Source organism: Lissotriton helveticus, chromosome 3_1 (genome assembly GCF_964261635.1).
Source record: "Lissotriton helveticus chromosome 3_1, aLisHel1.1, whole genome shotgun sequence".
Taxonomy (NCBI): domain Eukaryota; kingdom Metazoa; phylum Chordata; class Amphibia; order Caudata; family Salamandridae; genus Lissotriton; species Lissotriton helveticus.
The window spans coordinates 1955662096-1955675810 of NC_136061.1; the positions used below are offsets into that span (position 1 = coordinate 1955662096).

At 43.8% G+C, this 13715-nt stretch overlaps 2 protein-coding genes across 3 annotated transcripts in view; both read left to right on the forward strand.

Annotated features, from left to right (window-relative positions):
• The window catches only part of MAP2K5 (mitogen-activated protein kinase kinase 5), a 1262070-nt gene that overhangs the window by 390469 nt on the left and 857886 nt on the right, over positions 1–13715 (forward strand). The gene's annotated exons all lie outside the window — the stretch shown is intronic.
• The window catches only part of LOC144825355 (uncharacterized), a 72621-nt gene that overhangs the window by 2786 nt on the left and 56120 nt on the right, over positions 1–13715 (forward strand). The window contains exon 2 of the mRNA XM_078684146.1: positions 5323–6003. Coding sequence (XP_078540272.1) covers positions 5323–6003 — 681 coding nt within the window. The remainder of the gene's footprint in view (positions 1–5322; positions 6004–13715) is intronic.

Genomic DNA, 13715 nt, shown 5'->3' on the forward strand with positions numbered 1-13715 from the left:
TTATTTTCAAGGACAGGCAATATGTGGGGCGCTAAACACTGTTTTACTCGTCGATATTTGCTGTACTGTAATAATACACTGAAATTGAAACTTTTCACTGTATTGATAAATGAGCAGTTATCAGTACCGTTGCTCTAAATAACGGGTGGTATTGGGCAGCATTTGTTTCCACTGCCATGGTCTGACTGTATGCATACGTATATGTTGTATTACATATATTTACTTTGCACATGTTTGGGTACATGTATTGCATTAACTGCTGTGGTATCAAAATTAATATTTAACAGAGACCTGTGAAATATTTTCCTTATGGCGATCCAATGGCTCCGCAGGGCTTCACCGGTGCAGATTATTTAATGATTATTTAATTGATAACCTCTTCATGAATGCTAAATAGAAAAGGAACATTCAAAATTAAATGAGAGGCATGTTTTTTGCTGAACATTGCTGGTGAAGCTTCATATATCTTTGATCTTAGTCATTGTTAGATGTTTAATTAGCAGGTCTATTTGTGAAAAAGGATCAAATCTTGAACACTCTAAATGCATTCAGGCAATTGTTAGCTTAACAGTGCAGGAGTAGCTTAAAAATCTCGGAGTTTAACCAGTGGTCTATTGTTTAATCAACTCAAGTCTATTCATGAAAGCTGAGCATTCTAATTGCATTCAGGGCCAGCTGTTAGCTGTGCCTTGCTTGCCTCAGCAATCGCTGATTTTGTAGCCAGAAGTTTTAAAAATAAAAGCCTGTTTTATCTGAAACCCTGTATTCTTAACTGCGTAAGTAAAAACGTTTCTTTACATTTTACCTTAGAAAGTCAAACTATGTAGTCCAGTATCTCACCTAGTTTTCAATAAACCTTTCTATGTTTGAAAATACATTATTGTCATGCTTATTGCACTAAATGATTAGTACATAACCAATAACCGTGTGTTGTAGTCCTGTTTTGCTATCTGAGATGGCTGGTTACATTTATTAACTCCTCTATATTCACCTTACGATTTATGGTGGCACCGGGAATCAATTGATGTAAACATAGGACCATATAACTTAGTTAACTGTTACGTATCGAAATACACGTAATTACCTAGTTAAGGTACTACTACTGCACGTAACCTTAGCTTCCCTGCTACCCCTGCCGTATTCAGTTACCTTTCATGACTTCTTTGCCATCATTTGTGGATGGTCTGAATGACATGTGTACAACACTTAATTAATATGTTGATAGGTGTGTAACACCTTGTCTTACCAGGTAGCTTGTATGATGCTGACTTAGTATGTTCTTTACGCAATCCCTTATATATTTTGTAACATAATTCTAAGCGTAGAATATCGAGGACCTGATTAGTCTGATGTGTGATCATGAGGTACTATGATATGTTATAATTTACCTCTTTCATTCTACTGCAGGTTGTGTATTGTTTCGAAGTGTACCATTGTTATTATAACTTGTATAATTCTTTAGTGTGTACCATAAGGCATTGGTATTTTCTGAAAGTATATGACTTTGAAGACCAGCGTAGTTTGCTTCCTGGGTTCAAGAATGGTTATCATATGTTTGAAAAATGTATTTAATGCATTTTTTATGATAGGTTAGTTATTAGATTGTGGTGTTAGATGTGTATGTCATAGAAGGTTTAATTTCATTATGTGTCGTGATTCAAGCATAATATGGTGTTTTATGTGTTTTGTATTGTAAAAATTGTATTGCAGAGGTAGGTGTTTTGGTTAAGTGAGTTCCTTAATTTGGTAATTTCATGTGTTTTGATGTTTTGTGTTGTAGACAGTAGTAATCCACAGTAAACCTTAACGCCCTTCATCTGATATTTGTTCAAGGAATATCATTGGTTTCGATATTTTTACAACTCTTTAATTGGCTGTGGTTAGCATCATATTTTGATCCGTCTCAACTATTCCAAACAAAACCCCGGTACCCTGCTCGCCATTCCAAAGGGTGTTGAGTCAGATGTCCGTTAACCTGGGGTCCTGTTCACAATTGCCAATGGTTTCTGGGGTAGTTTCTCCTGTCCTTGGGTTTCACTGGGTTACAAAACGGCAATGGTCACAGAGCCTCTGGGCAGATAACAGTAGCCACTACGTCATGTTGACTGTTGCTAAGAGGTTGCCCGGGCACCTGTTCACTGTCCTGTGTGCCATTTAATCTGTATGTTTTTGAAGGTGAGAGAGAACTTCGTTTCCAATTGCGAACTGAGCACAATGGCAGCTATCACTTATCCCATACTTCTTTGGTCTGCAAATTGATACATACCAAGTAGGGCCTGCGTAGCACACACCTGCCCCATAGCTTTTTGCCCTAGAACCAGGTGCCAGGGCAACAGGTGTCTTACTCAGGCCTCCGTCAACCTAATTGTTTGCAATGGGTTAAGTGTCACCTGTTTCACCCTAGTTATTGCCTCATCAGCTGCATGGTTCCAGTGACAGAGTGAGCATGGGACCCATGTCTGGGCATACCCATGCCACTTAGGGTGGTACATAAATCACACAAAAGGTGATGGAAGAAATGCTTACAATTTGTCCAACTACTGGCAACGCTTAGGTAGCATCCAAACCCATCATTCTTTTTCTCACCATACCACCTCTATTTGTACCCAGCCATTTGCAAATCAGTCTTGAGCCTGCTCCTCATGGGTACATCCCAGCCTACACTGCCAAGAACCGAACATAAGCACCCCAGGACAAGTTTCGTCCTAGTTACGCCAATAATCAATTGCCAGTGATTAGACAAATTGCAAGCATTCATCCCATCCCCTTTTGTGTGTTACATGCACCATCCTAAGTCGTGCCTAAGTGTACCTCCTCTGTTTCCAGTTCTTGCGCTTATTGCTCCATTTGTTGTGTTTTCAAATGCATGTTTGGACATTGTTCATCTACGCATACTTCTTTTGTCTTACTCACCGTTGTAATGTATACATGCCACAGTAACACCACATTTACACTTTCATGATGCTTGCCTTCACACACCTACTTTTCTTGCCTTTCAGCAACGTATCCCTTTTATGCCCCATACCTTTGCATTGAATGTAAATGTGGTTCCTTGTATAAGTTACTTACATCCCCAACTGCACTATTCTGTGTCACTCTACTCTATGCCACTCTGTTCTATGCCACTCTTCTCTACGCCACTCTAGAGCACTCAATGCCCTACTGCTTGTCACTATGATTAACGCCATTACACTATTCCACTATACGCCACTCTAATCTACTCCATGCCACTCTACTCTTTGCCTTTCTCCTCTCACTCTATCCCACTCCGCACAATGCCAGTTTAAGCCACTGCACTCTACTCCACACAATTCCACTCTGTGCCACTCTACTGTACTCCACGCCACTCTACTGTACTTCAAGCCACTCCACTCTACTCTATGCCACTCCTCTCTGCTGCTCCACTCTACTTCACTCTATGCCACTCTACTCTATGCCACTGCAGTCTGCTCTATGCCACTCCAGTCTATTCTATACCAGTCCAACCCACTCTACTCTGCACCACTCAATTCTATGCCACTCCATGCAGCTTCACTCTACCCTATTCCACACCGCTCTATATCACACCAATCCATGCACTCTATACAGCACTCTACACTGCTCCACTCTACGTTACTTGTGAAGGCTGGAAGTCTTTGTAAATCTCCTGTTCGGGGCATATGGGCTGCAGATGGTACATTTATGAATAGATCGCCATCTGGTGTTGGGCTCGGATGATTGCACTTGTTTTTCTCTTGGAGACGTCTTTTGTCGTCACGAGACCGATGACTCCTCCTTTGGGTGCTAGTGCGCATGGGCATCGGTTCCATCCTTAGATTGTTTTTTTCCGCCATCGGGTTCGGATCGAAGCGCTCCGGATCGACCTCGACAAAAAAGTTATATTCCGGCGCGTATTCCCTTTCCAATTCGACGGTATTGTTATCGAGCGCGAGTACATTTCCATTTCGACGCGCTTCGACGTCAACAACAAGATTTCCAACTTCTACGTCGACGAGACCGGGAGGCCCATCTCGACGTAGTCCAGCCCGGAGTCCATGGAAAGGACTCCATTCAAAAAATGTCCAACGTGTGGTGCTAAGTTCCCACACAAGGACCTCCACGAGGTGTGCAACCTCTGCTTATCCCCTGAACACGAATCCAGGGACTGTGAAGCCTGTGCAGCATTCTCCTCCAAGTTGACGATTAGAAACCGTCGAGCCCGAAGACACGAGGCATCGAGAATGCAGTCAGAGCCAATCCCGGAGCTGTTCGAGGCCCAGCACCCCGAAGAGGAAGAAGAAGATGAGGACGAGTCGGGGTCGGAAGCGGACGAGTCTGACGTCGAAGAAATCGACGTTCATCAAACCGTGAGTTACGACGTCCCTTTACCAAAAACCGACCCCGCTCGGTGTCGACCCCGCCTTCGAGCCCGGTCAGACAACCGAAAAAAGTTTCCGACGCCCCGCCTTCAGGCTCGGCAACGAAACCGAAACCGAAACACTCGGCTTCCCACCATGTTGGATTCGAGAAACGGTCTACCTCGACATCGACACTGAAGCTCCATACAAAGGATAGCTCGAAGTCGAAACATTCCATGTCGAAACCGAAACATGCTTCGACGTCGAAGACTTCCTCGACACCGAAAATATCGGATTCGAATAAACTCTCGGTGCCGAAAACACAAGTTGACAGTCCGAAGCAAAAGCACCTTTCGGTACCGACACAGGAGCATCAAACAGATCCCAAACAAAAGACTTTGTTTATTGATCCGCAAACTGGCAAGGTAGTGACAAAACTACCTAAAAAGAGGAAGAATGAACAGTTGGACAACAAGACTCCTCCTCCTAAGAAGAGAACAATGGGGACGAATACAACTCCTCCCCTTTCTCCACAACCTAGAGACACACCCTCTTCTCCTCTTCCTCACACTCTGTCAACTATTCCTGTTACACCACGCCCATCTACACCTCTAACAGATGTAGAAAGTGACATAGGAGAGGGGGAACATCCTAGGGACGATGAAGACACTGTTTAAACTGTCCCAGAGGATGCAGACCCATGGGAAGATTATAATGTAGTGTCAGATAATGATAATGACCCTGAACTGTATCCCTCAAAACCTTCACCACCTGATGATAATACAGGTTTTGCACAGTTAATTAATAGGGCAGCTAAATACCACAAGGTAGAATTACATGCAGAACCTCAAATAGAGGATTTCTTTTTAGAAACACTACCTGCTGCACAAAGAACATCAGGAACACTACCAATGCTTAAGGGTCTCCTCAATCACACATCAGAAATATTCAAAGACCCGGTGAAGGCTAGGGTATTAAACCCAAGAATTGATAAAAAAATATAAGGCAGCCCCAAAGGACCCAATATTTATCAAGGGACAAATACCTCTAGACTCGCTAGTGGTCACAAAAGCTCATAAGAGAGCAAACTCACTAACTACAGGAGAAGCTCCTCCTCCTGACAAGGAGTCTAAGTTAATAGATGTCTCTGGCAAAAGAGTAGCATCCCAAGCGGCAAACAGCTGGCGCATAGCTAATACACAAGCGCTACTTGCACGTTATGACAGAGCTCATTACGATGAGTTAGAAAAACTCATTACGCATCTCCCTAAAGAACATCAAAAGAAGGCAGATCAGCTCATACAAGAAGGGAAGATAATAACTAATACTTCCATTAAGTGCGCCCTAGACGCAGCAGACACTGCAGCAAGATCCATAAACACAAGCATCATGCTAAGAAGACATGCATGGCTCAAAATCTCAGGGTTCAAACAAGAGGTACAAACATCCTTATTGAACCAGCCTTTTGATGAGAAAACACTTTTCGGCTCAGGGACAGACGAGGCCTTAGAAAAGATGAAAAAAGACACAGAAACGGCTAAATCAATGGGAGCATTGCAGCAGCCAACTCAAAGAGGTTCCTTTCGTAGGTCCACCTATAGAGGCGGATCCAAGAATACAGGTACAAGCCAGCAATCAACCTCTTTTACACCAACATCACCCAGAGGTAATTCTAGAGGCAGTCACAGAGGTAACAACAACAAGGGTAGAGGTCGCGGAAACAACAACAACCGCAACTCTCCAACCCCAAAACAGTGACTTCATACAGCTCCCCCCAGACCATATAACACCGGTCGGGGGAAGCCTATCACAGTTCCTACCTGTCTGGGAAAACATCACATCAGACAGATGGGTGCGACAAATTATCCAACATGGTTATTGCCTGGAACTCACAGCTACCCCTCCAAACATCCCCCCAAACAGCGTCCAATGAGTCAAGACCACCTAACACTGTTAAAACAGGAAGTACTATCACTACTACAAAAGCATGCCATAGAGAAGGTTCCACAACATCAACAGGGAACAGGAGTATACTCTCTATACTTCCTAATTCCCAAGAAAGACGGGTCTCTAAGGCCAATACTAGACCTCAGACCTCTCAATGCATACATAAATTCGGAACATTTCCACATGGTCACGCTCCAACAAGTACTTCCTTTACTGAAGAAAGGGGACTTTCTTTCTACACTGGATCTAAAAGACGCGTACTTTCATATCCCAATTCACAAAGCCCACAGGAAATACCTCAGGTTTGTTGTAGAAGGACAACATTTTCAATTCAAAGTCCTTCCATTTGGGGTCACAACAGCGCCAAGAGTGTTCACAAAATGCCTAGCAGTGGTTGCAGCTCACCTAAGAAGACAACAAATACATGTCTTCCCTTACTTGGACGACTGGCTAATAAAGGCCAAGTCACAAGAAGAATGTCTTAAAAACACACAAAGGCAATTCAGTTGCTGCACCAGCTAGGGTTTACGGTGAACTACACAAAATCCCACCTGCAACCAAAGTTCAACAATATCTAGGGGCTACTATAGACACAGAGAAAGCCAAAGTATACCCCAATCCAGTCAGGATTCAAACAATGCTTACATTGATTCAAAGATTTCAACCACAACACTCACTAACAGCGCGAGTGTTCATGCAGCTATTAGGGATGATGTCATCCTGCATACTGCTAATACCATATGCCAGACTACAAATGCGTCCGCTGCAAGAATGCTTAGCGACACAGTGGAATCAGGCTCAAGGACAGATTACAGATCTGGTGTTGGTAGACGACCGCACACACCGCTCTCTGAAGTGGTGGAACACAACAAACATTTCCAAAGGGCGGTCGTTCCTAGAACCAATTCCACAAGTGATACTAACAGCGGATGCATCGCTCACCGGATGGGGAGCGCATATGGAGAAATATACAGTACAGGGAAGATGGAGTGTACAGGAAAAAAGACTGCACATCAACCATCTAGAACTACTAGCAGTGTTCCTAGCATTAAAAGCCTTTCAAATGCACATTCTCAACAAAGCAGTCCTGATCAAAACGGACAACATGACAGCAATGTATTATATTCAAAAACAGGGGGGGACGCACTCTCTCCAACTATCCAGACTAGCGCAGGAAATTTGGAGATGGGCCATTCCTCAAAACATCTATCTATTAGCCGAACATCTACCAGGAGTTCAAAATCAGATAGCAGACATCTTAAGCAGAAAGTCAGAACAAATACACGAATGGGAACTGCACGACCAAATACTGCAGCCATTCTTCCAAAGATGGGGACAACCAGAGATAGATCTCTTTGCCACTCATCAGAACGCAAAATGCCAAAGCTTCGCATCCAGGTACCCACACCACCTGTCGCAGGGCAATGCGTTATGGATAAATTGGTCCAACAAATTTGCATACGCTTTTCCCCCTCTCCCACTAATTCCATTAGTGGTTCGAAAACTGCAACAACACTCAATGACCATGATACTAGTAGCACCCACGTGGGCACGGCAGCCGTGGTTCACCACGCTCCTGCAACTCTCAAGTGCCACACCAAAAACTAAGAATTTCACCCATGCACCTTACACAGAACCATGGAGAAATAGTGCACCCAGATCCCAAACAACTGAACCTAGCGATCTGGCTCCTGAGATCTTAGAATTTGGATACTTAGATCTACCTCCAAACTGTATGGAGATCATTAAGCAAGCAAGACGTCCTACCACCAGAGCATGCTATGCAGCAAAGTGGAAAAGGTTTGCTGTATACTGTACCAGTAACAACATCAACCCTCTAGACGCATCAACAAAAAATATTATTTGCTACTTACTACACTTGCAGCAATGTAACCTTGCTTACACATCTATTAGAGTACATCTGGCAGCTATAGCAGCGTACCTTCAAAACAGGCAACATCTATCCCTGTTTAGAGTGCCAGCAATCAAAGCCTTCATGGAAGGCCTCAAAAGAGTCATTCCACCAAGATTGCCACCTTCCCCGGTCTGGAATCTTAACATAGTACTCACCAGACTAATGGGACCACCTTTCGAACCTATGCATAGGTGTGAAATACAATTCCTTACATGGAAGGTGGCCTTCCTTATAGCCATTACCTCCCTCAGGAGAGTGAGTGAATTACAGGCATTGACAATACAAGAACCATTCCTACAGTTACACCAGAATAAAGTGGTTCTTAGAACAAACCCAAAGTTCTTGCCTAAAGTAATTTCAGCATTTCACATCAATCAACCAGTGGAACTAACAGTCTTTTTCCCCAAACCACAGACGGTAGCAGAAAGGGCCCTACATACATTAGATGTCAAAAGGGCAATATTGTACTACATAGAAAGAACACAAAATTTAAGGAAAACTAAACAACTATTTGTAGCATTTTCCCCAACACATAAGGGCAATCCAATCTCTAAAGCAGGAATTGCCAGATGGATTGTAAAATGTATACAAATATGTTACATAAAAGCAAAGAGAACATTAACTGTTCCTCCTAGAGCTCATTCTACACGTAAACTAGGGGCATCTATGGCATTCTTAGGAAACATTCCCCTAGATGACATATGCAAAGCAGCAACTTGGTCTACACCACATACCTTCACAAAACACTACTGTGTTGATGTGCAGGCAACACAACAAGCCAGAGTGGGCCAAGCTGTATTAAAAACTTTATTACAAACGGTTGCAACAGACACGGGTGACCACCGCTAGGGAGGTAACTGCTGTATAATCTATTCATAAATGTACCATCTGCAGCCCATATGCCTCGAACGGAATATGCTACTTACCAGTATGCATCTGTTCTTGGCATAGAGGGCTGCAGAGTGGTACATGCCCTCCCTGCCTCCCCGGAAACTTGTGTCTGTTCCAACACTATCTTATTTAGATACATTTACATGGGCATCTCTTTCTGTATTCTATTACACTACTCCATCTAACCCTACTATGGCAAAACAATCTAAGGATGGAGCCGATGCCCATGCGCACTAGCACCCAAAGGAGGAGTCATCGGTCTCGTGACGACAAAAGACTTCTCCAAGAGAAAAACAAGTGCAATCATCCGAGCCCAACACCAGATGGCGATCTATTCATAAATGTGCCACTCTGCAGCCCTCTATGCCAAGAACAGATGCATACTGGTAAGTAGCATATTCCTTCTAGCAGCCAGGTCAAAGGGGTGGGGAAAGAGGCCTTCTTTTATTTTCGGCAAGCCAGGGAGAGATTCACATTTGAATTTGAATTTGAATTTTTAAGAATTTATAAAGCGCACGTTCACTATGCAGTTTCTTGGCGCTGGGGGGAGTGCAGAATAGGGAGGGCACAGGACTAAGAACTAAAAGCTTGCTGGAACAAAAAGGTTTTGAGGGCCTTACGGAATTCCATGTAGGAAGAGGAGTGTCTGACTGAGGGCGGGAGGGTGTTCCAAAAGGTGGGTGCCAAGACCGAGAATTTCTGGCCTCCCGACCTTAATTTCTTAAAACGGGGGATGACTAATAAGGATTTGGTGGATGAGCGAAGATCTCTGGGTGGGCAGTAGTTGATAATGGCCGAGTTGATAAAAGCAGGAGCCGTGCCCACCCTAGCTTGAAAAGTGAGACATCCGAGTTTGAAGAGGGCCCGTTGTTTGATGGGGAGCCAGTGAAGAGAAAGAAGGAGCGGAGAGGAGTGATGGAATTTAGGTAGGCCATATACCAATCGGGCTGCCTGGTTCTGCACCAGCTGAAGACGTTGAAGTGCATAGGCAGGAGCACCATTGTAGATGATGTTACCATAATCGATCTTGGATATGACCATGGCCATTAAAATCAGTTTGAGTGCAGGGAGTGCATTGGTGATCTTTAATCAGAGATTTCAGAAGTTATTGCCACAAGTGTATTATGAATTCCCCATGAAAGTATAATTTAACTTTTGAGGCTTGATTGCTCCACTACAATATTTGTGTGTGTATAGAGGATAAATAATGTACAACGGTGTGTTATGGTTCTTTAGTGCTATTTTGGGGGCCCGTATTATGGCTCTATAATGCCATCTTTGGGATCTGGTAACATGATAATCATCCATGAGGAATAGTACTTAGTAAATGTCCCCATAACTCTATAGCGTGTTGCCCAGTATGTATTTTTTAATATTAATTTTTTTTATAAGAAAATGTATACCGCCAATACATATTGGTGTATGTTGTAATGTAGTGTATCTACTTTCTACAAGTGGCCCCATCAGCAGTATGTATGGTATAAATCCCATCATTCATTGTACACTTTTTGGAAGACAAGAGCTGCTCTTCAACCTAAATAGAACTTGGGTAATTCGTGATTACTGAAAACAGTGGTCTCACGGGTATTTATTTATTCAGTGTTTTGTACTTTTTGAACAGAGAGCCCAATCTCTGCATTCAAAGCAATATAAAGTAATAACACAAAACCAACAACATTTAAATTCATAAGAACATTTATTTTGAAACCTTACTTCCAGAATATACAGAAAATAAACAGTTCCTCTGTTTTACAGGGATATGTGACCCTAGTGCGGTGCGCAAAGAAAGCCACAACCCAAACGTGTGAAAAAGACGTGAGAGTAAAAATAAAAAAATTGTCTCTGATTTTCAATTAATGTTGCGTAGTAATTATTAAGTCTGCTTAATATTTATTTCACAAACAGAGTAATTATTCTGTCCTGATGAGACGTGCCCATTCATATGCAGGTGGAAACGTCGTCCACAACAAACAAACTATGCAACATTGGGGGGCTGTAATGACTAACATTAGCCTTGTCCAATATAAACATCAAATGAAATAAAGCAGGGCATAATCCTGAGTTATAAGGGGTAAAGCTGGAGACTAGAGTGTCTGCTGAGGAAGGGACAGAGTGGGTGGGCCTGGCTCCACCGTCCGAGTCTTGTACAGCACGACTCCACGCATGCGCCTTCGGATGGGAGGGTCTCTAGCTTGGCAGGCGGGGTTCAGTTTTGTCGAGGTCCCCGTAGAGTTGGCATCAGTGATTGGTAGCTGGAGTAGCTTTGGAGTGGTGGTTGTCTGCAGCCGAGTCATGTTTGAAAGACTGCCAGACCGGGGAGGAAGAAAAACAAATCAGAAAAAAAGAAAGGGTCAGATTCAGCAAGTTCCTGGCCGACGTCTGCAAGTTATCGATTTTTACTGGATTCAATTGACTGAAAAGTTGTTTGTGTTGCAATATTGGCCTCCCCAGAATCCGACAACAATTTTTGCTCCCTGCAGTAATCAAGTGTATTTCTGAAGTATAATTATACTGTCATAAAAACAAAGAAATAAGGCCAAGATAAACCTGTTCCCCGCAGTAAAAACAAAGTGGCTGTAAAAAGAAATATACCCCGAACCAAGCGGTGAAGAGAGCTTCTTCTAGGGAATTTATTGGCTTCAGGGGCCCCACTGACACCCTCCCCACGCCACTCGTTCCTCCTCGACACCTCTGTGCAGCTGCTCTAGCTTCTCCCTTGAGCCAAGGTTAGCACGAGAAGTGATCAATACTTCAATCTCAATAAAACTGTTTCAATAGCAATTAATTCAAGTGGAGACGGAGCCTGAACGTTTCTGCTCGGCGACCTGTGACTCTGGGCACCATTGACTGTACATATATCACCGCCATTATGGAAATGGGTAGCAGAGGGCGGCGTGGGGAGCGGGCGAGAGAGGAGGGATTGGAGCGAGGAAGAAAGAAAGGAGAGAATAGGAGAGAACGAGGGTAGTTAGGAAGGAGTGAGCTACGCGGGAGGCTGGGAGGGAGAAATGGAAAAGTGTTGGAGCTAAGATGTAGAAAGGGGCCGTGCCAGAAGGGGAGGAAGTATTGAAGAGAGGAAAACGGGAATTGTAGGAATAGTGTAAAAGGAGCAAGTTGGGACAGGAGAGGGAAAGAAGGGAGGTTCAAATAAGCAAAGGTAGTATGTATGTTATGCAGATTTGTAGAGTGCACTATCATCCTCGAGGGTGTCCTGATGCTGAGCAGGTTTGAGCTGAGCCCATAGCTGCCAAGGCTCCAGATTGCTGTGTGTGACATTTTCACACATTCAGTGTAATTAGGAGTGACATTTCAACTACCATGAGTGACACTCAGGCCCGGCTCCAGGAATTTTTATTTGGGTGGGCCAATGGTGCATTCGGGTGGGCCACTGAGTTAGTCGCGGCCGGCATGACTCGCGGGGGGGGAGGGAGAGGGGGCAGGGGGGTCGCACGGGGGTCACAGTGGGGTGTTTTAATTTATTAATATATTTTTTGTTATGTAGCTTACCGGGTCCCACGTCTTCTCTGCTCCTGTCCAGGATGCAAGCAGCCAGGCTCCCTCCTCAATGGTGCATAATTCCAGGGGCCCTGGTTATATCAATACACCCCAGCAGGCAGCAGTTAATGACTATGCTGTCTGAACAAATAAACTATGATGTAAACATTTTCAGTTTCGCTGGTTTTGATTGAAAGGGCTTTATTTTTTTTCCAAGGAAGGAGTACATGATCAAACATTTGGTCTCTCAGAAAAAACATAACAGTTTCTGTGGTGGCCCTCCTTTGACTGAGGTAACTTAGAAGTTGCACTGCGGTGGCACTAGGGCCCAGGAAACTCGCTGCCAAGGGCTTCTGCTGACAAAGCCTAAACATTAAATGCCACATCTCAAAGAGACAGGTAAGGTGGGGGTTGGTTTTTGGTTAAATTCTGAGTTTGAGATGGGAGGTTGGTAGAGCAGTGAGGATGCCTTGCCTGGCCAGATGAGTTGGAATCGGGCCTGCCATCCACTGCGAGGAGGGAGGGAGCAAAACCCTGTTTATTGCCCCCATCACTTCCTGTTCCAAGGGAAGTGAAAACTCTGGCCTGCAGTAGCAGCATCTCCCGTGGTGAGGCCTCACTGTCATACCCTAAGCAGTGTTCTTCAAACTTTTTTGCACTGAGCCCCCCAAAGCAAAATGTTTTGAAGTCGGGGGCCACATACAAAACTTTATTCCAAGGATCGGGAAACAGAAGAGGCAGGGCTGAGCGCAAAGGAAGAGCTTTTGAGATCATATCATGGATACTTTTTTGTAGCTCATAATCCACAGTAAATGTGAAACATTTGATAGGGAAAATCATCAAACAATAACAGAAATTGACAAAAAAACTGTTCTCTCCATAATTTGGTTCTTGTGAGCCCCTCGCACTCCTGGGCCCCAATGGAATTGAACTTTCTGCACTAACGATAGCTGAGGCCCTAAGTAGCCCTTTACCTCATCTGCCTCTTTCACAACTTACCGACCATGGCTATCACTCCAATCTTGAAACAGGTTATCCATCCCTTTTTTGGTTTAACATAGGGAGGACTAGTCCCAAGGGCATTGGGAAACTTTAAATAAGTACCATTTACATTACACAAACACAAGTTC